The 21,716-nt window shown below is 43.0% G+C and overlaps 2 protein-coding genes across 11 annotated transcripts in view; one reads left to right on the forward strand and one right to left on the reverse strand.

Moving 5' to 3' along the window:
• Positions 1-4,458, forward strand: part of ESCO1 (establishment of sister chromatid cohesion N-acetyltransferase 1) — a 33,693-nt gene extending 29,235 nt beyond the window's left edge. For both annotated transcript variants that reach the window (XM_065832693.2, XM_065832694.2), the window contains exons 11-12: positions 772-959; positions 3,488-4,458. In XM_065832693.2, the coding sequence (XP_065688765.1) occupies positions 772-959; positions 3,488-3,635 (336 nt within the window). In that variant the 3' untranslated portion in view covers positions 3,636-4,458. The remainder of the gene's footprint in view (positions 1-771; positions 960-3,487) is intronic.
• Positions 4,459-5,388: 930 nt separating this feature from the next.
• GREB1L (GREB1 like retinoic acid receptor coactivator) overlaps positions 5,389-21,716 on the reverse strand; it is a 142,116-nt gene continuing 125,788 nt past the window's right edge. For 8 of the 9 annotated variants that reach the window (XM_071804204.1, XM_071804202.1, XM_071804203.1 and 5 more), the window contains 10 exons: positions 19,140-19,295; positions 18,795-18,934; positions 16,179-16,340; positions 15,648-15,852; positions 14,781-14,946; positions 13,386-13,613; positions 12,323-12,464; positions 11,039-11,239; positions 9,709-9,847; positions 5,389-8,117 (listed from right to left, as the gene is read on the reverse strand). In XM_071804204.1, the coding sequence (XP_071660305.1) occupies positions 7,954-8,117; positions 9,709-9,847; positions 11,039-11,239; positions 12,323-12,464; positions 13,386-13,613; positions 14,781-14,946; positions 15,648-15,852; positions 16,179-16,340; positions 18,795-18,934; positions 19,140-19,295 (1,703 nt within the window). In that variant the 3' untranslated portion in view covers positions 5,389-7,953. The remainder of the gene's footprint in view (positions 8,118-9,708; positions 9,848-11,038; positions 11,240-12,322; positions 12,465-13,385; positions 13,614-14,780; positions 14,947-15,647; positions 15,853-16,178; positions 16,341-18,794; positions 18,935-19,139; positions 19,296-21,716) is intronic. The other variant, XR_011737454.1, reaches the window with a different exon arrangement.

Here is a 21,716-nt window from a genome sequence, read left to right on the forward strand (position 1 = left end):
TTGAGACTTTAAGTCTAGCCGTTTAGCAAATAAGTATTCCATGTATGGCTTTTCCAGAGAGGAAAAGACTTGTGGTGGTGGGCCATGCTGAAATGTAGCTGTTCATTTTTGCTTAGCTGACACCAGGCTGAGACACATGTATGGTGTCGTGCTTGGCTCCAGCCTGCTCATCTAAGCACTTCCTACAGGTGAAGGGTGCTCTTCTAGCCCTGGCCCTCCTCTTTCTTCTTGACAAGCAGGTTCAACACCCCGCCTGGCAGTAATCTAACTCGGATGAAAAAGTGGGTATTCTGTAGGACTGAGCTGAATCACCAAGGGCTGAAACAGCTCCACAGTGAACAGAAGCAGCAGGCAGAACTGTGCAGCGGAGAGCAGGACAAGAAGTTGAACTGCTAGTTGTAGTTCTCTTGTAAACTGGTTTTTTTCTGTCCTCCCTTGGGAGTAGCAGACAAGAAGCAAAACAACCTTTGTCAAAGGCAGAGAAATTGATGCAAACACTCTAATATAGGTGATAATAAGAATTAGATTACTTGGTGGTGTTATTTTTAAATCAGATAAACTTTAGAGGCATTTTTGGTTTAATCTTTCATCCTCTGTTCCAATTTCAAAACTGTTGAGAGAAATTAAATGAGGCACCTATATGCAGACTTTTTGGTAAGGCATTTAAGCAAACAAATACATTTAACTGAAATAAGTTACACAGTAATTATTTTGTTCAGTCATTAGTGATGCTTTTATAAAGTGATAAGTATTTTTTTCCATCACCTGCAGGGCTACAGAGTTATAGAAGAGAAGGTTCCAGAAGTCAGTTCAGAAAATGAGAAAGTCATATTTGAAAGACAGAAAGCATGGTGCTGTTCAACTTCTCCAGAACCTGCTATTTGTGGGATTAGTCGAATATGGGTATTCAGCATGATGCGTCGGAAGAAGATCGCTTCTCGGATGATAGAGTGTCTAAGGTAATGTAAAAGAAGTTCCTTGGTTACCTGTGTTTTAGATAGAACTCAGTCCAAGACATTTGATGCTTGGTGTGTCTCAAGCTTGTATTTTCTGAGCTGCCGTTCGTATTGGGGGATGTAGATTTGAGCACAGTTGACAGTTCCAGCATTATTTGGAGTTCAATAACGTCAGTGTTCTGCAGTAGTTTGTCTTTAACAGAAATCTTCCTGCTCCATGGAGTTGTAATGAGTCACCCTAGCAGACTGCCAGTGGGCCTGAGTAAATTCCTCTGAGGTAATTACGAGCGAAGGAAATGAGGCAGTCTTTGGTCAAAGTGTGAGACTACCCAAGTGGTAAGGACTGAAACCTAATTGTTGGCCGAATGTCCGTTCCTTAAAGGTAGAAAGGAGGAAAGAACAAAAAACCAGTGCACCGAACTATTTGATATAGTGTGGTGGCTTCCAACTGTACTTTTTATTTTTTTGCTTTGCTGTGGTTCCCTGAGCCTTATGAGATATTTTTGATTTCCATGGAGCTTTAGTAGGTAGTGATGAGTGTGTTCAGCTGAGTGCCAAGTGCTACATCCATAAAAGGACTCCAGCATCCATTTTACTGTTTAGATAAATGTTAAAAATGTTCAATCTCCAGATGTTAGGTTTCTTCCAGTGACATTTCCTAGAAGTTTAAATACTGCTCTGAGAAATGCCAAGAACTACCCACATTTTACTACCACTGGGCTGTCAGGTGTGTGCTGGGTGCCTGGCTGGCCCCATTTTGTTGGAGTCTGTGGCACAGGTACTCCTGTGTCTGCCAGTCCTCGCCCTCTTGGGGTTTTGGAGAGCCTGGCAGAGCTCTGTAGAATGCATCTGGCCTGGCTGGTGAAGCAGTTAGAAAGTTCCTATCAGATCACGTTCTGTCTGAACTACCAACTGCAAGGTTGTATTCAGATAAGCATATTAACTTTATGATTTAGTTATATTTTTAGCTGATGTGTTTTAAATTGCGTATTTGGTAGCTTCCTATAAACTGTTTCTGAAGGAAAGATTTCTTCCCCAAAGCAATGCTGGAGATGCTCCATCAGTTCCAGCTCTAAAGGATCTTTAGAATCAATTTTAATGTTTTTTGAGGGCCTAACTGTGTGCTGTGTCTTACCTTTTCTGTCCTCTCGTGCTTGTTTGACCTTCCATCAGCCCATTGCTATGTTAGTTAAAAACCAGGTTCAGCAAAAAGTGCTTTGTATTGTTCTGGTGCTCAGGCAGTTTGTAGAAGGGTCTGGTGAGCTCTAGAGTTGGGGGAAACAAGGGAGCCCAGAAAGTTGCAGAAGGCAAAGGAAAGGAGTGAGACTTGCTTTTTGATGGCAGTGAGCAGTTAGGTCTGCTCAGCTGCCAGTCCTAACCTAAATGTCTAAACGTCTTTTGTAGCAAGAGGTAGTTTGAATGGGGTGATTCTGGTAGCCAGCTAAATCCCGGCTTCAAAATGGTGAAGGCATCCTAGCAGGTGTTTGAGTCCATTTTAAGAATGTCTGCCCTGTTTCACTGGAGCTTTCACAGCTGACCTGAAGTCACAAAAACCTGGTCAGACAGTCTCAAGAATCTTGAAAATCGTCTTCCTAAATACACTAAAGAGAAGAGAATAAAAGTCGGTCATAATTAAAAAGGACTTTGTTCGTATTGTCTTTTCCTGATGATGTAATGAACATGTCAGTGTGATTGAAGTTGACACTTGCTCTGCAAGTGAACGTATGTTTATTTTATAAGAATTTAAAAACCTAATTTCAATGGGAGCTGCTTCTGTTTCCAAGGAGAACCATTGCCTCCTCCTTCCCGCGATTGATGTCTTAAAGCCTGAGATCAGTTTGCTAAATTTGCTCACATAGCCATCCAGAAAAGTGCAATGGTATCCCTTGATTCTCTCCTCTTTCTTCAAATCAGAATAAAACATACGTAAAATATTTTCATGAAGATGTTAGGCAAATGGAATCTTCCTTTTCAAATACCTACCACTGAAAGCGTATAACTTTTGAATTATGCCTTACAGCCGTGTTCTTAGATGTTCCAAATTAATCCAAGATGTGCTGTCATCTGAGTGTCAAATGTTTTTGCTTTATTTTTGAACCAGGAACTTCGAAGTTCATCAGGTCCTTTCAGCCCCTCTGTAAACACCCTAACTTGTTTGTAGCCTGTGTTTTCATTCCTAGTGATTGCAGTCATTGTCCTAGCAGTCTATTTTCTATGAAGAAATGGTTGGAATGAATTGAAGTCTTGTTTTGAACTCTGAAATTGAACACTTGATGCAACTCAAAGTAATTGCTCTATGTGAGCATTCTTCTAAAATACCAAAACGCTACAAAACCCTTCCAGAGCAAGTGATTCTTTTTGCCCTTTGGAAGGTGATACTTCATATACAGTCATCATCTCCTCCTTACAGAGCTGCTTCTTTTCAGTGTCTGTGCCACTTAATTAATGCTTTGCGGCTTAGTAGCATAAATATCCTTGCATTATTGCTTGAGGGTAATTCTATTTATTTTTTTATTTTAATTTTTAAACAGGAGCAACTTCATCTATGGCTCATACCTAAGTAAAGAAGAAATCGCTTTCTCTGACCCCACTCCCGATGGAAAGCTCTTTGCAACACAGTACTGCGGCACCGGCCAGTTCCTCGTGTACAACTTCCTCAACGGGCAGCACCAGACTTAACTGCTCCCGGGGGGAGCTCTGTTTTTATTGGGAGGCTTCTGCCAAAACACACCGAATGGGCACACCCTTCAGCAGAAGCCAGGGCCATTTTTATTACAGTGAACTCAGGACTGGTAACAACCGAAAAGGTTGTACTATTTTATTAAAATTGTAAACAATGCAGTAATAGGCTAACTTTGTTTTTTTAAAAAGAAAGATATTTTATTAACTTTTGCAAAAGTTTTATTGTATTTTATCTAGTTAGTCATGTTTACATGCAGCAGAAAATTGTTCATAGTGGACTGTAAACTAATGCAAAAACTCTGGTCTCATGGACGAGTACGTGGTGAAGTTCCCAATGTGGTGATATACCAGTGCTGCTGGGTGAGGCTGGGAGCGGTCGCTTGCTCGATGGCGTCGCAGGCCCTGCTCGATTGCGTCCGGGCAAGAAGTGATAGCGTGCAGTGGTCACGGGTGACAACCCTCACGGACTGTACGCTGCCTTCTGGGGTGCATTCTGCGCCCTGCTCGGTGTCGGGGAGCCTACTGGCTGTCAGCAGCGGTGGAATCTGCTTTTACTCACCCCCCTACTTCTCTCCCAGATTAGTTGTAGAGTAAAAGGTGGAACGAAAACCCTGAGGACTGGTGTACTCGTCATTTTTCTTCAAGTACTGTACTGAGTATATACCTTTGTTAGTGGACTTGGCTTTGATACTTGTCACTCCTTCATAAATCTCTCCTCTTTTCAAGGGTTTGTACGTTGAAAAACTGCTGTGGCCTTTCTTGATCTGTACATAATGTAGATAGATTAAAAATAAAATACTTGATAGCTTTTTTAAAGTTACTCTGTATTGATATGGAGTGTGAATGAGTCTTTAGTGTATTTCGTAGTTTTGTGTGTGAGATGCTTCCTTAGTGGCTAATGGCAGTCTCTGGAGAACATGGTCCCTGCATTTGTACCTGCTTGGGGGTCAGAATTCCCTTTGTGCCAAGGAATTTGCATCACACCCCAAGGATCAGTTCTGCAGTAGCTCTGGATCAAAGCCATCCTCATCCAGGGCTTACAGTTAGGTGAGCCTTGAATGATAGCTTAAAACCTTACTTTAAGATGGGAAAGAAAGATTACATTTAAACTTAGAGTTTGTTTTAGTTTTGGAACCTACTTACAGTAAGGTTGTGCTTGTTTATATTGTGCTGTCTTTAACCTTGGTCTAGAGCTAAAGCAAAAAACTCAAACCACCTCTGGAAACATCATTCAGACTCCTTAAAACTGAGGTAGCTGAACAGTGGGGAACTTCTGGGCTGTAGAGGTGGCTGTTCCCTTGTTGCCATTTGTTTGCAAGGGGATTGTGAGCAGACAAAGGGCTTTGTCAAAAAAAAAATGGTGGGGGTTCACAGAACCTCCAAAGGTGATCCCCTCTGGTGGGCACTGCTGCTGCTCCCAAGTTCTCACCTGAGCAATACTGAAGCGTGGTCCAGACAAAGCCCATTTTTGAACTGCTTATATTTAAGGGGGGTAAAAGTTGGTCTGTACGGCTTGTGTACCTCCTCCCACTGGTCTGTTTGACACAAAGCTGCTCTCCCAGCTCACAGTACCCAGTTTGAAAGAGGGCCAGTACAGGCAGCACAGGGCCCAAACTCCACCAAAACCAAGGGGTGGGATTCACGTTAGCAGCAGCAGGTGGGTTTCTCCAGGGCCAGCACTGTTGTGTGCAAAGAGAAAAAGAAACGGTGTCCTGTGCAGAGCTCCGGTTAAGAGAGAGGCAGTCTGAAATGGTAACTTAATATATTCAAATTTAATGAAAGCACATTATAAACATACCATAGCCACAAGTTCAGACAGTTTCAGTTCATAAACAATAACATGAGGTAGACTGACTAGTGAAGCTAAATTCACCAAGTTTTTGGTTAAGAAAACTTTATACTAGGAAAGCAACATTTTTTTTAACCCTCCTCCAAAAGTCACAAAACGCAATTACATAAGTTAAGCAAAAAGCATCTGCATATGATTCTTTAAATCTTAGTTTACATTCAAATTTAACCTGTGACTTGACAAGAACATCTACAGGTAAAAATGTAACGCTGGCCAGTTGAATACATTCATAAGAACGGCCTTGAAGGTGAGGCTTAAAACTAAAATGGAACGGCACTAATCTAGATGTCACGTAACCGTCTCCCTCCCAGGAACCCACAGGCCTACAGCTCTGGAGCTGCTTTGGTGCACCCCGACATGGGTGTTACCGAAACTCCTCGCTTCCGCAGGGCAGAGAGTTAAGGAAATGGGTTTATTATTGTTTGGTAAAGGTGGACAAACGCGCTGACTTCCTGACTGCGTTCTCAACCTTCAGGACAATTTTGCACTGCTCCACCAGAGCGCTAACTCCTCCTAGTAGTCTCAGCACCTGGAATTTTAAGAACTTAGTGCAAACATCAAATACACAAACAAAAAGGAAACCTCTTTTTTTTTTTTTTGAACACGTAATAACCTGAAACTTCTACACCACACTAAGACTCAAGGTTGGCCTTAAGCCCTCCTGGCAAAACCAGAACTACTGGAATACATTCAGGTGTGTATCAAAAGCTTCAAGAAGCATCTGTTATATCCCTACTTCTTCCAAGTGTTAAAATAGATAAGGCAGGCTGTGTCTGAAGGAAAATGAAAAACACATTTACAGAAATGGGTTGTTCTTTTGGAATTTGCTAAATGTACAGCATCAGAATTAAGCTACATTAACACAGGCATATGCAAACCATTTTCCTTTAGCCTCCATTGAATATATTACGTTTTTTCATCTGTAAACATCTCTTTTCACATTATAAAAAAAGTTGCTTAACTAACACTAGGTGTAAAAAAACCCATGCAGCTTTGGCAGGTCCTTCTCCAATGCACTGCAAGTAGAAAGATGTGTTACTTTCATTGCTTTTTTGGGAGTAATTAGACATTCCTGAATCACTTTGAAGAACACGCTGAATTTTTCTTCTTAATAAAGGGGTCATTATTGATTTTTTTGTACAGAAACCTCAGCGGGGTAACCCCTGCGAACTGCGGGAGTAGGACACCACTGCTACGATTTAACCCTGACAACCAACAGCTACTTGACCCAGTTCATTCCAGAACAAATTAATGAGGATCATTAACACGCTTGTAAGTAGAACAATGTGTGACTGCTGCTACACCCAGTATTTACAGAGGTTAATTAAAAAAAAAATAAAGGGCTGACAGTGTTGGGCGATGCATTCAACGGTCTTTGCTGCTGGCCAGAGTCTCTCCTGAGCAGTCCCAGCTCCCCCCGGAGCTGCTGTGAAATACCTTCTGTTTCCCTCGGATCCCGCTCAGGCAGCGCCGCCCTCCTGCACGTGCATTGGTACGTCGCTTCACGTATGGGTACGACTTGACAGACCTGATCTCAGCTCTGCAGCCAACTGGGGCTGAGTGAAAAGCACACGGAGAGTAGAAGTTGCATACGGCCCACCGCAGAGGCATCAGACATACAGGAGGACCTGTTTCAATATGCAAAGGAGGATAGACCACAGGTTTTCAAAACTCTGACGAGAGTGAGAAAGTGAAGGTGAGTTGCTGGCAAGTTATTCTGGCCTCTCACTGAGGAGAGAGCATCTAGGAGGAACCTTTTGCTTTGTCCCTGGAGTCGAGGAGGTGCCCAACTGGTGAAGTAGCGCTGCTAGGAGAACCTGGGTGCACAGTGCCTGCCACGCTTCTGCTGATTTGTTCAGGTTTAAGTAGTAAACTTTGAGCATCTGTGGAAATTTTGCCAAGGACAGTTTCAATACATACACAATTACAATTTTTAAACTAACACTGCACAGAGAACAAGACTATTCTTTTTTAATACAAATATCTACGTCATATTGTAGTTTCAAACCCCTGAGTATTCCTGTACCACAGTACAGAGCTGAAGAGACACAGCGGGCTCTCCTCCACACAGCTTCAATAAATCCCACGTGCTGGGTTGCATTTCATGTACCACATTCAAGCCAGCAGCTGCTGAGAGAGCAGCTTCTTCCTCTAGCTCAGCTGAATATCAAGAGAATTCTTCCTCAACCAAATCACATCATCTTCTAGATCCTACAGATGTGTGATCAGTGTCAGCGGTTGGGACTGATGTGAAAATACCTGGAATCCAGGATCCGTTAAATCCTGACCGATGCGGTAATTTCATCTCTAGGAATAAAGCCTACTTCAGAATTGTGGGGAATCCTTTAGAGCAGTCTAGATAAATATTGGTTGCACTTTGCTCCACAGTGATTGTACTTAAAAAAAAAAAAAAAAAGAAAAAGAAAAAAGTTTGTTTTTTCTACGTTAGCGGTGTCTTAGCGAAGCTCATATATGGCGTCCGGTGAGAAAATAGAGCGGTTTGTCCTCACTACTGTTCGCAGTTTGAAACTCATCCCGAAGTCGGAACTGCCACTCATCCTCCAGCTCCAACCGGACTATTGTCTGCCGTAACGAGCTTCTGTCTTGACATATGACGCACAGGGTGGCACCTTCGATTGAAAAGCACGTTAGATTCTCAGGGTACAATAACAACTCTATTTCCCTCATTCATTTTCCTAAAGTGTTTTAAAGAAACCTCTGCTGTAGGTAGGAAAAGAGAAGTATTAGAAGGGTTTACCCACAAGTGTCCACAGCCCAGGCTCAGCTCAGTCCTGGAGCCCTGAAACAGAGGCAAATGTGTCCATTTGCAGGAAGACATGGACGGGGAGAAGCAAGTGTAGTGTGGGGTCTGCTCTGTATCACAGGATGTCACTACCTGACTGGAGTTAGTGTCATCAGCCATAGCAGAGGCAACACAAACTTGAGTCCAAGATCCTTAAATCACGACTGATAATTATGCCAAAAGAATAAAGCCTATGTTTTCATGGGACATTTAGGTTTCTACAAAGTCAATGATGAAATTCTACTAATCCAAACCCGTTACAGGTCTGACTCTTGAGAAAATCTGCTATGAGTTCCTTAAGCCTGAGAAGTCCCCCTTGGCAAAGCACTGTGAGAGGAATAACAAACCAAATCCTTGATTTCTCTGTCTTAACAAACTTGCCAGCTTCCTTCCACCTGGTGTCACCAGACAACATAGTCATGTAATGAGCAGGAGAGCAGGACACCATCAGGGCTTCCTCTGTTCCATGCTCCAGCCCACACACCTGGCACATGGAAAGTTCAATTTCTGATTTGAGTTCTGATCAAGTTCTGCCTGATCTGAGCAGATGAAGGCCCTTCCTCCTAACCAAGCATCCACTGCCCATTTTTGTCAAGAAACTGCCCCTGGCCCAAGAAACAACAAACAACGTGGCCCCTCTGGCCACGTTAAGCCCACATCAGCTCTGGCGACAGCAGCACCATCCCCACTGCAGCCACTGCATGGCTGCACCTTCCTGCACTGCCCTGTGCTGGAGAGGGGGGGAACAAGTGTGTGCAGGAGCAACCTCCAAAATGTGCTTCTTGGCTCAGGGTCACCCCCGCTGCCCACCCTGCACCTGCACCATCCTTGCTCAATGCGAGACGGAAATGGCTCAGCCACGCCAACACAGACACCCTGGGGCTCTGTAACGCGCTTCAGTGTCACCGAATGCCTACAGCAATCTGCTGTGTGCTGCTATTTCAGACAAAACATTGAAGGAAGATTTTTATGAGGTTTATGAAGTTCTGACCCCACCAGGCTCCAGCTAAGAGCTGCCCTGATCTAGAGTACTGAGTATTTATTGCCATTAAAGACAGATTACTAGAGTAGAATTTATCTTCAGCAGTAACATCCACGCTATAAACATGCTGCTGACTGCACCATTCACTGACTTATTTCCATTGATCCTTGTTTTTCTGCACCTATTTCCATTTGATGCTGGTTTAAAACAATTCAATGACTGTACTTTATCAAAGGTTCAACTGCCTGCACGGGCAGAAGTTTTAAACACTCCCAAAAGAAACACACCATCTATTTCTTTTGAAAACAACTGCAGCACTAACTGAAAATAACAGAGCTGTTTAATGGAGCTGGCTATTCCTCCACCTTTCTCTTTTCCTCCATGCTGTTGCTTGGCAGGAAAGCGCCCAGGATGCCCAGCAGAGCCAGGACATTACCTTTCAGGAACCTGAAGCGTTTGAGGAGGTCCGCACCAACGAAGGAGTCACAGAGATAGAGCAGCAGCCCGCTGAAGAACACCCCTTCGCAGTTGACATTGACCGAGTGCGGGCGGGAACTGATATAGCAGATGGCCACCTGAAATGGAAGGGGGAAAGAAAGACTTGAAGAGGAGTGGAATATGACTGAATGGTGACAGGTGAGTCAGCTGGCGCTGGTGAAATGACAGCCTGACAGGAACGCAGGACTGAGCAAACTTCCCCCAGGAAATAACACAGGGGACAAACTTGTAGATTCAGATTTGGCCACTGAGTCTGCAATACATTCTTTCAGGGCCCTGTGTAATTCAGCTTGATTTTCTGCTTCTCTGTGAATTACCCGCTTATAGCGACTGTTACGATTATTTAGGTTTGATCGAATGAGGCTACATTTATCAAACACCGTAAGCAACTTCACGAGTATTGAAACTGCTGAAGCTTCAACTCCTCTGCGCTGCCACGTGTCTTCTCTTGCTGACCACAAGCATCGACTAGGTGGTTCCCAGCGTTGGGGCTCTCCTGCATTTCAGTGCTGTGATGGCTGTTCAGTATCAAAGGATTTCTACTCCATCTTGTCACTGACCCCATCTAATTTGTCAGAACAGACCCCTTGTTGGAGTTCCACCTTGCTTCAGATCCAGTTCAAACTGACCAATGGGTTCAAAAATCCTGATCTCCCAACCTCCAGACATCTCAGACATACTTGCAGCTCCCTGGCTTCCCTAGAAACCCAGGTTCATAAAAAGAAAAGCATCTAAAAGGAGAGCTGCATTACAAAGGAGGAGCTTTGTGCACCGGTGAAGCAAGACACCAGGAAAGGGTCACATCAGAAACTCTCTCAGCCAAAACAAGTTTGTTGCAAGGCCAAATCAGACATGGGCGATAAAATGCCGTATGGGTATGACAGTGATCTAAATGATTTTGTGGATAATTTTTGTACGAACAGCTAAGTAGTACACCTAGTTCTGCCAAGAATGGCATCACTTTTGGGCTTTTGCTTCACATTAAATATAATATCAGACAGACATGCCCAATTCCTTTGAAAAATCACATTAATCCACCACAGGCCTCTGGGTCTCTACCCACCCCAGCCAGCCGGGAGACCTCACTGCCAGCTCTTCCAGTGGAGCTGGTTCTTGGGCTCCAGCAGCAGAGTCTGACTATTTGAGACCAAAGTCTTCAAACACTACCCTTGATGCTGAAGGAGCATGAAAGAAGGGCTCTTCAACACAAGAAAGATGTTGAAGATTTGCATTTAATGATACCCATTGTCCCTGCAAATATTTGGTACCTCAAGCCCGATGTTCAGGTAGCAGTCAATGGCCAACACCGGGTTCTTGAAGTTATGGATGGCCTTTGGGAAGAGTTTGTACGTCGCGTGTTGAAGGAATTTCTCCAGGAGGAACTGAGACGGGGCTGCCAACAAGGTGTGCTCACTGTCAGGGGCGCAGACGTACTGAAGGGGCATTATTGGTGCCAGGCTGTCCGAAACCTGCAATGAAACCATGGGGAGCGCCTTTTAACCCACGTACTCAGTGTATCTTCTCTGCAGGAGCTTCTCTAGCACCACGACAGGGCAGGAGGAGAGAGAAAGCTGGGGGAAGGAATCAAAAATCTCCACTTGATTTTGACACAGCACCACAGCACACGAATTAATTACTTGTTCTGTGGTTGCCCAGTACTTCTCAGGGTATCTGCTTGCCTGAAGAAGGGACATAAAATAAGGACTTCAAACTGTCACAACACCCTTCATCCTGCCTTACTCCTGGACAGCCTAGGAAATGACATCCTCTTTGTGTGGTGTCAGCCACAGAAAACGTTTTCTATGGAGTTTTCTCATAGGCCAGGCCACTGCTGCAGGTTCCACTGCAACCACAAGAAATGGAAAATTCAGAAAATGGCCTCCCAAAATACTAAAACCTGGGGCTTAATCAGTTTAATCTGAAATACAGGGGGGAGTTTTTGAAAGAGGAATGGTAAGGGACATGTTTAAAATGACCAGGATCACAAACTCTAAGACTGCTAGATTAAAACCACCCCTTCAAAATACACTTCCATTTAAAGCTGGCACAGGTGTAACATGCTCTCTATAAATATATTTGGTATCCCCAATATTTGGTTTGCGTAAATATTTGTATTTCAGAAGGTTCGAATTTTCAGTGCCTTCCCTCAGGTCTCTTTTCACCAGCAAGTGCGAGAACTGAAAGTCACCACAAACCAGCAAACACTGGAAACGAGTGGCTGTGTTAAAATCATTGAAACTGGGTCCAGTGCAACTTCAGTGCTTTTGATCATAGTGCATGTCTGCAAATTCTTCCTCTGTCAGAGATATCGGCTAGACTCCACTCTTTCCAATCCAAGTCCATCTTGTAATGGATTAGGAGGGTTATTGTTAATGATTTATAATGAGCAAAATATTATTTCCTATTTCTGATGTGGCAGCCCTACCATGGAGTAGCCCACAAATGTCAAACAAGCACTAAATAAATCTAAAGGGCTAGAGAATTTGTTATTTCTAGCAGAAACAGGTCCTGGTGTGACCCTTCATTATGACAGAGTGTACATCCACACTCACCATGATTTTTGGCTTGACAACAAAGTCCTTTTGTCCTCCAACCTGAATATGTTTCTTCATGACACTGAAGTTGTTGAAGCGGCAGATGAGGAGGCCGCTGCTGTTTGTCCGCAGATTAAAATCTACATCTTCACAGAAATACCTGGACACCAAACACAAGATCACTAAACCAGCTGTGTGGCTGCTGGGTCCAAGCAAATATTCATACACCCACTACTGAAGTGCAATGGAACGGGCTCAGCAGACAATTTGAGAGACCATCTGATACGGTTCCTATGCAAATTCTCTGCACAGCTCTGAAGCCCTGCTCCTTCAGCGTGTTCCTGGAAATCAACTTCTGGTCATCTGAAGACCAAGTCTTCACTTCTCAATGCACCTGGATGTTTCTTTCCGTACCAAGTCTGACTAGCCCTCTCATCCCCATCATGTACTGCCATCAGTCATTTCGTCCTCATCCTTTCATTTTTTTTAGATCTTCTTTTTAGATATATTTTAGAACTGAGAGTAGCTCTGCAGTGACCAACCTCCATTTCCAAACAAGCCAGTTCTACATGACATGCTTTTTGATGAACTGGAATCAGGGGATAAAAGTGGCTTTGACAAATACCTGTCTGGAGGAGACAAAGCAGCTGAGATGTAATATTTATCTTGCGCTATTTACGATAATTGTTTACTCCGTGGGCTGATTCCCATCTCATAATTCAACCAGCCAGAGAATGTGAAATGAAGAGCTCTGGAAGCCACACTGAGAAGCTACAGTTCCTCACTCAAATATATGGGATCCCTGAAAACAGCAGCAGGAGACCAGGGTGAGATGCCCTTGGACCAGGCTGCAGCTCCAGAGACAGGGTTTGTTTTAAATACATCTGGCCAGGGGGGCTGGAAATTGGATATTGCATCAGTCTGTGATGAAAACTAGAGGTAAAGCCCCATGAGAACAATGCTTTACTGCAAATCCTTTCAGATGGAGCTGGGTGAGAAGGGGAATAAAAAGAAGGAAATAGTGGAAAGTTATTCATCTGACAGTATATTATTTTACCACACACATATATATATTGCCTACCTGTTCAGATCATATTGCACATTCTGGGTCAGGTCTATGTTGAGCAGAATAAAATCATGCACGTGGCACCTGGAGAACGGAGCTTTTGTCTTCCTGGCATTCAGCTTGCTGTTCCATTTCTGAACACCCAGTATTGCATAATGGACAATTTTGGGGGTGGCTTCGATGTGTTGGAGGACGCTCTTCAGAGACACATTTTTGCTGGAACCCCCAGGCTCCAGAGACTGGCTGCAAAACATGATCATACAAACAAGGCTTATTATATTTATATACCATACACTGCATATATATATGTGTGTATGTATGCAGAGGTCCAATTCCATTAACAATTTAAAGTGTTTACTCTAGATGCTGTGAAAATGCATAGATAAATGCAGATTTTTTTAAACAACCGCCAGCTAATCTTATCCCATCAATTTAGTCATTCTATGAAAACAGGCCCTTCAGCAGAATAGGGTCTTAGATAGCAATTTAGAAAGGGAAAAGGAATCTCCTCACGCTCCATTCCTGGAAGGCTATTTTCTCCATAATGGACAGCATAAGCACTCAGAAGAGCAGGAGCTTCATGCCTTCTGAAAAGCTAAAGTTCCCAAAATAAACTGTTCTCATTGAGAACCACAAACTGAATGAAAACAAATCAGGGAAGTAACATATTAAGAAATAACTCAAATAGTCACTAAAAGCAAGAGTGGCTTTAGGCAAAGAACAAGCGTGAGCAGAGGTTTGTTGATGGAACTGACTGTGGGGCACGGATGTGAAGGCAGAGCCAGGTGGAAATGTTCAACAGCAGAGGCTGTATGTTGGTGGTCAAAAGATAAATCTACAGCCTTCCTATTGCTCTGAGGGAAAGAGTTGTTTGGGGTTTTTTTCAGGTTAGACAATATATCTAATGCCCAAATGTACAGTTCCTGGCCTGAGTAACTGAGTGAATAATGACTTCGGTGAGGCCCTTTGGACAGGCAGCCTGGTGTTATTACATCAAAGCCCATGCTTTTGCTTTGCAATATTTCCAGTAGGTTATCAGCAGCTCCACCTGCCCAACTTTTCTAGTTGTCTGGTCCTTCATACCCCATCAGATGCTAGAGAAGGGCCTAAGTCACAGGGTATGCTGTGGTCTGTGCTGGATCATCAAATGTCCTTAGCTGGAAGGGACCCACAAGGATCATCGAGTCCAACTCCTGTTCCTGCACAGGACAACCCCACAGTTCACACCATGTGTCTGAGGGTGTTATCCAGTCTCTTCTTGAACACTGTCAGGCTTGGGGCCGTGACACCTCCCCCTGGGAAGCCTGTTCCAGTGCTCCTCCACCCTCTGGGTGAAGAACCTTTTCCTAATGTACAACCTGAACCTCCCCTGGATCAGTGCAGGGACCCCAGCACTGGGTGGTTACTCACCTCGACTGCTCATGGACGCTGTGCATGTTCCACAAGACGCAGGAGTCATCCATGACCACGATGAACGGCCACACGCACTGGCGCTTGACTCCCAGTTCCTCCAAGCGGTTTCGTTCCAGTTCAAGATTGTGGTAGGAAAGTTCCTTTATAAGAAACCTGGCAGCACCTGAGAAAACACCATAAAGAAAACATGTGGAGATCTTTATTAGACTCTATCACTCTCCTCCCAGAGAAAGGCTACATGAACATCAGTAATCATTACACTTTATGAACTTTATGCTCATATCTCACTTTATAAAGAAATCAGTATGTCCCTTTTCCAGTGCGAGTAAATCTGAAAGGTAGATGGCAATAAAACTGAACCTTTCAAAAGACTCTGCAGAACATGATTTTGTGGGCATTAGTAGCATAACTTGAACCAAGAAAGCTTCAGTTTTAGCATCTGAGCCCCATTTCAAAGCTCTTGCAGGAAAAAGTCAGCATCCATGAAAGTGAAGTCCAAAGTTCAAGCCCCCTGTGCTCAGATGCAGTTAATATTTAGCTTCATCTAACTAAACAAGTTGCAATTTGAAAAATCGTTTGTAAAATGTATAGAATGAACATTCACACCGCAGGGTTGAGTAAAATGAGTGAATACGGCCTATAAAACCTCAGATGTTAAACCTGGAAGGGGGTGATCGATACAAACACATATTCCACATCTCTAACAACATTTCTTACACACCAGTTTATTTTAAATAGACATTGCTGCTATTATCACAGCACAAATGTGAGGAGCTGCTGTAAAGTTTCCTACAGCAACATGATCCACCTTGTCCAACATGGATTTTGCTGCCTTCACAGCAAGGCATTGATGGGGTCTCTTACCAACGCCAGCATTGTTGAACATGCCTGGCAGGACCAGCATGATGTGGTTGGGCCAGTATTTACGGTAGAGCGGCATTTCGTACTCCTTGACTACAAGGAGGTGAAGGTGGCTGATGCCTTCCATGGCATGGTAGAGGTTCAAGAGGCCATGTTCATGACGTCCACTCGATGGCGTGAAGATAGGACTCTTGACTGCATTCAAATTCTGCCAGAACAGGAGATATTTTAGAAACATTAGGCAAATGCAGGTTATTCCTCATATGGATTTTTATTTCTTGTTTATACTGGATTTTAAAATTACTGATCATTGCGACATACATGAACTCGAAACTAGGAATGCAAAAAGGATGATTCTTGAAACGAAAACCTTCAGTTCTAAGGACAGTCAGGCAGGAACCCTGGAAAGAACTTTAAACCAAGAAGAAAACAGAGAGAAAATAGCCAGTCAACCACCGTTGATTTGCAAACATACGTCAAGTTGATGGGATTCAGCATTTGTAGTTAGGCGACGGATAAAAGCAGCACACACACCTTGTCAGAGACGAGTGGGAGACGCATGCTTTCTAGATGTTTTCCCTGCTTGCTGAAGACAAAATGATTCTCTTTGGACTTGGGGATTATAAAATGCAGCTGAACCTCTTCTCCCAGCATCGAGGATGAAAAGGTGAATGCATGCAGAGTGGAGTCAGATATCTGTACACAATGAAAAAAGTGGAAGTAAGATTTCCAAGTGGGTAACCCATAAGGAGTAGATGGCAACCTGCTCTTGCAGTCATGATACTGGAACGCACCAGAGAAGAACAACCAAAACATCCTCTTTCAGTAACTCTATTATATTCTCATTTTTCTCTACCATAAGCCACATCACTTGGCTGTGTAACTTGCTTGCTATTAAAACAATCGGCTTTCTGTACCAGTAATGATCTTTGGCCCAAGTGGACTCTTCTGAAGACCATTCAAGCTGGAAATTATTTATCAATATTTACAAAGATAAGTGAAAAAAATATGTATACCGTGAAATAAACTGTCCAAATAATTTTTTCCAGAAGATTCAAAGAGCAGTGCAGCACACAAGTGCACCTCCATAGCAGAATGTGCTGCCCTTCAGGCCCCTCAGCAGCAGCTCAGTTGGGTATTTTTCCTGGGGCAATACTGTGCTAGGCAGCCAGGGAACTGAGGCAGACCGTGCCATTTACAAGGCTGTAAAGAATCTGCATGAGCTTAAGTTTGCACGGTGATCGCTGAACTGTGTAGGTGTACACAAAGCACCTACGTATTTGTCACGGTTTAAGGCGAGCTGGTGATCACAACCATGATAACTGCTCACTCACCCCCCACCCCCAAATAGGGGAGAGAATCGAAAGGGAAGGGAGAAGCTCATGGACTGAGATAAATACAGTTTAATAAAATAAAAAAAATGATACATCTAAAACAGAAAATAGAATAAAAAATAAACGCTACTCAGTGCAATTCCTCACAAGCTCTGTCCACACCAAGCAGCCAGTCCCGGGCAAAAAGAGCAGCCTGGTCCCAAACAGCTGATCCCAGAGAGAAGAGATTAAAAACGCAGAAAGGCCCAGAGGCCTCTGCAATACTGCAGGATGGCAAAAGTAACTCCCAAACAGAATTCCACCAAAACAGATCAGGTCTTCGTCTCTGTTCTCCTAGCCAGAAAATCCGACTCTCCTTAAACATGAAGCACGACGCTAATGGGTTGGAATATTCTTATTGATCAGTCTGGATGTCAGTCAATCTCTGCCCCACTTCCTCAATGCCTCACACCTGTGGGCAGATTGCTCAGAAAGACCTTGGCTCCCAGACAACAACTAATATAACAACAAGCTCTTGCATTCTTTTTGTTCCAACTCAAAGACACTTGAAAAATATTTGGAAAAACACATTAATTCTGTCCTGGGGTGTTATCTTTTTGTTCTCAAACTAAATCCAAACAACAACCGTGCTAGCTACGAAAAATAAAAGTCTCTGACTGCATGAAGAAAATTAACTCACTTTCAGTCAAACCAGCACAGTGTCTGACAAGACTTCATCCTACAGAAGCATCTGACTTAGCACAAAGTCAAATAATTTACTCTTAGCAGTCATCTTTCTATATTCTTTAGTAAAGAATTGAAATAATTAGCCTAAATAAAGATGAAAAAAGAAAGTGGTTTTACTTAGGTTCTTTTAGAGCATTGAGGAATCTGCCTTCATAATGCCTGCTATCCAGTGGCTCCCCTTTTGATGTGTAGTTTCTCTGAATTCAATTATCATAATTCTGTATACACAACTCGCACTTGCCCATACAAGTATGTGTTTATATTTATTACTAGTCCTTATGTTTGACCACATGCCCAAAGATGAGTGGATAGAACAACAGGTGCCCCTTGGGCTTGCTTGTGTCAACATACTCAATGAAGCATGAGGTTTAAATCAGAGCTGCCGGTGCTGCTCCGCAGTAGCCCACACTGTACATTTCCAGGTCAGTGTGTCTACGCTGTGTTAGCCTAATAGCAAGCTGTTGGGAAAGATGAGTAAGCAAGGAAAGAATGATTTGAGATAAGAAACTTCCAAGTAAACTGCTGGTGGTGAAGAAATAACATCTGAGCTACTAACCATGAATAATCTTACTGCCAGTCTCCTGCAAGCATAACTACTTGTTTTACAGGTCAACAGCTTTTTAACTAAGCAGATAAAAATATTCATTTTTGTCCAGTGACTCATAAGCTACTGTGGAGAAGCATGCACAGTTACATACAACGAGAAGAAGAAGGAGCCTTCCAGTCTCCCATCCCAGGTGTGGATGGCTGCCATTTAGGTAAGACAAGCATCTCTCTCAATTTTATAGTTATCTCCCATGAGATGCTGCAAACCCTCTGGCCAGGTTGAGAGACACTTTGGCTTGAGGCAAATAGTCACAATATTTACCCTTTGTCAGGGGCAGCTGGAGAGGAGAACTCTGCTCACACAGAATGCAGCAGACACAGCTGATGCTTCAGCATCTGTAGTTCAGTATCTCCCCTGAGAATGGAAGAATTAATTCCATCTCAGGGAAGGTGAAAGCTTGAGTTCTCAGACCAGAGAGGAACTCCTGGAGAAACCACCAAAAAAAATCAAGGATGCAGTTTACCCTCAGACCTTGACACCAACCTGTGCGGTGGGATTGATGTCCATATACTGGTGGCACTGCTCACAGTGATGGAATGTATTGTAAGCTGCATATTTGGTCAGCATCATGGACACAGTCTCCCTTTTCTTAGGTTCCTCTGATTTTGTTTCTTTGCTTGTTTCTGTGCATAAAGAAAAGAAATAACAAAAATTTTATGAGTGTTAAAAAGACAGAGACTGTGACTCTGGTATCCATTTTAAAGAACACACAAATCGGTTTCTTCCGTATCATTTTGGAGACCAGTGGCTCTTGTGATCTCATGTGTTCATCTGAACCCATAAAAACTGGTTCTTTGTTAGAAAGTATTCCTAAAAACTTTTACTTACCTTGTTTTACTCTCGAGAGTTGTTCCGTGTATACAGGACTTATAGTTCTGTACTTGGGGTCATGTACACTCAGGTCAAAAGACATTTTGCTGAAGATCTCAATGTCTGGCCAGTGGTCGTTGCTAGACTGAGTAATTTCACTGTTGTCTGTATGATCTGCAAAAATACAGCTCAGGTAAGCAGTATCAGGTACCCACTGAATGGTGTTTAAGTGATGTTTGCTGATTTATAATTGCACGGGAACTCACACAGGTGCGCACACACACACAGACATCCTTGAACATCATAAATATTATCAAAATTGAAATTACAATCCACACAAAGCCACGTCAAAGAAATGGATTCCTTGGAAACTGTGTGCAAGCAAAAGAGGGTCACATGTATCTGCTCTGCTCCTCATCAAGCTGCTCAGGTATAATTCACTCCAGTTTAAGCACAAAATGCTCAAAGGAACGGTCCTATCTGTGCAGAAGATGCAGGTGTAGTCTCAGGCCTCTCTGAGGTGGAATGAGGAGCACAGGGTAAACAAGAAGCAAAAGTACCCAAAAGGAGAAGGATGAAAACAAGGAGAAAGAGGCTGTACAAAGTTATGGTGGTACATGATAAAGGCAGTAAAAGACACATTTCTGTTAGAGAATGGGATGTGGCCAGCAAGGATGAACTGGAACTTACTTACTTTGATCCAAGAGAGATACGTCTGAAGTAGAAAATCACGTGTAAGTAACAGGAACATTAGAAAGTGCCAAAGAAAAAGACTTTGGACTGCAGCTTGAACATGAGTCAATTCCATTTAAAATGAGATGGCAAAACACACAAAAGTAGGCACATAACTGAGGTTACTGATTTTAGAAAAGCAAATTCAGGTGAAACGAACGTTGGGTCTACAGACAAGCACATGCCCGCCCTACACAGCCTGACCCGACAGGATGAGTCAGCAGCAGCTGAGAGGCCACCAACCTCACCGGCACTGCATCAGGCTCAAAGGAACACACGCTGCCGGTGAAGGGAGGGGTTGTTAGTTTGTCCATACAGACGAATCCTGAGAAAGCTCTCTCTGTACGTCAGCCAGCCCGAGAAAACCAGCGAGTTGCCTATGAATGAGGCTTGGACTTCTTGGTTGCCAAATAACCAGTAACCAGCACTCCAAGCAAAATACAAACACCAGAAGGCAAGGCCTTCAGAGGCACCACATCAAAGAAGGACACTAAGAACAAAGGCCATGAGGAATGGAGAAAGCTCACCAGTGGATGAAGTTTTCTCTTAAAAGTCAACAAGCATGAGATAAAATAAGCTTTGCCAAATGTCAAGCTGAGGTAGACCTCAGAAAAGTGTGTGAAACAAATTTTCTTTGCTATATCACCTCACCTTTTTTTTCATTTTCTTTTCACTTTGACAGTTACATTTTCAAGGGAATAAAAAGTTTACTACAAGTCAAGGTGTAAACTAAACTCTAGAAGCTTGATACACACTCTAACTAGAGAAAGAATGATCTCCGTGCCAGTTTTCTAAAAGAAAAGGCATATGAAATGAGGCAAAACACTGATTTCCATGTAAGCATAGCACATATATTATCACCATTTAAGAGGAGACACAGCAGCTTATGGAGCTCTAGGTTCATTATTTTGACCTTGGTAACATCCAAAACTCAGGGAGGATGAAGGAAATAATTAAAGATGTTGAAGGAAATGAAAAATGTAAGAAAATCCAACATGGGTTTACCAAATAAATCTTCTGTTACTTTCATTATACAGCTATGATATATCTATTTCTCTGAACAAAGGATATGCGACGCATGTTATTCTTTTGGACTTTAGTATTTGATATGATACTATATGCCAAATTATTAATACATATGAAGAAAATGGAGACAGTGAATAGTCTATAAATTGAAAGAGTTGATTAAACAGAAGACAGCAGCATGTCACATTGTAAGCATGAAGGTAGATGGAAACTATCAATGACATTAAAAGATCAGCAGAGGGGCATCTTGCTTAATATTTTCACTGATGTCATCAACTCAAAAAAAAAAAAGTCGGCTTAAGTTTGCTGGTGGCACATTCTAAGAGTCATTGTCAGTATGGAGAAGGAATAGAAGATCATCCAGAAAGAATTCAGTGCTCTCAATGACGGATGATATTTAACAGAAAAAGTACAAGTCACACGTACAATCAAAGACTAATAACAAGTATTTCTGTAGCAGGTTGGGAGCACTTTGGTTGGAAATGACCAAGTTGCAAAGGAACAAGTGATGTATCAGTGCCAGTGAACTGGGAGAACGGAAAAGGTCAGTAAAATCACAGAGTTCACCAGTCATAGGCCTTTTTGTGGGGGCAGGGGAATACACGAGCTGTTGTACGCTGGGCTGGGTAAACATGCTGCAGAATACACATTCTGTTCTGGTCACCCGTGTAACAGAACGATAAACTAAAAACAAATGTGCAGGCAAGAGCTGCTGAACCGATAAGCAGAATAAAGAGCCTGTCACTTGTGAGGATCCTGTAAGAAGATCCAGGTGACACAGATAAATGCTTAGAGAGGGTAAGATTGCTGCCTGACTACACCAAAGAAACAAATATC

Source organism: Patagioenas fasciata, chromosome 2 (assembly GCF_037038585.1).
Source record: "Patagioenas fasciata isolate bPatFas1 chromosome 2, bPatFas1.hap1, whole genome shotgun sequence".
NCBI lineage: Eukaryota > Metazoa > Chordata > Aves > Columbiformes > Columbidae > Patagioenas > Patagioenas fasciata.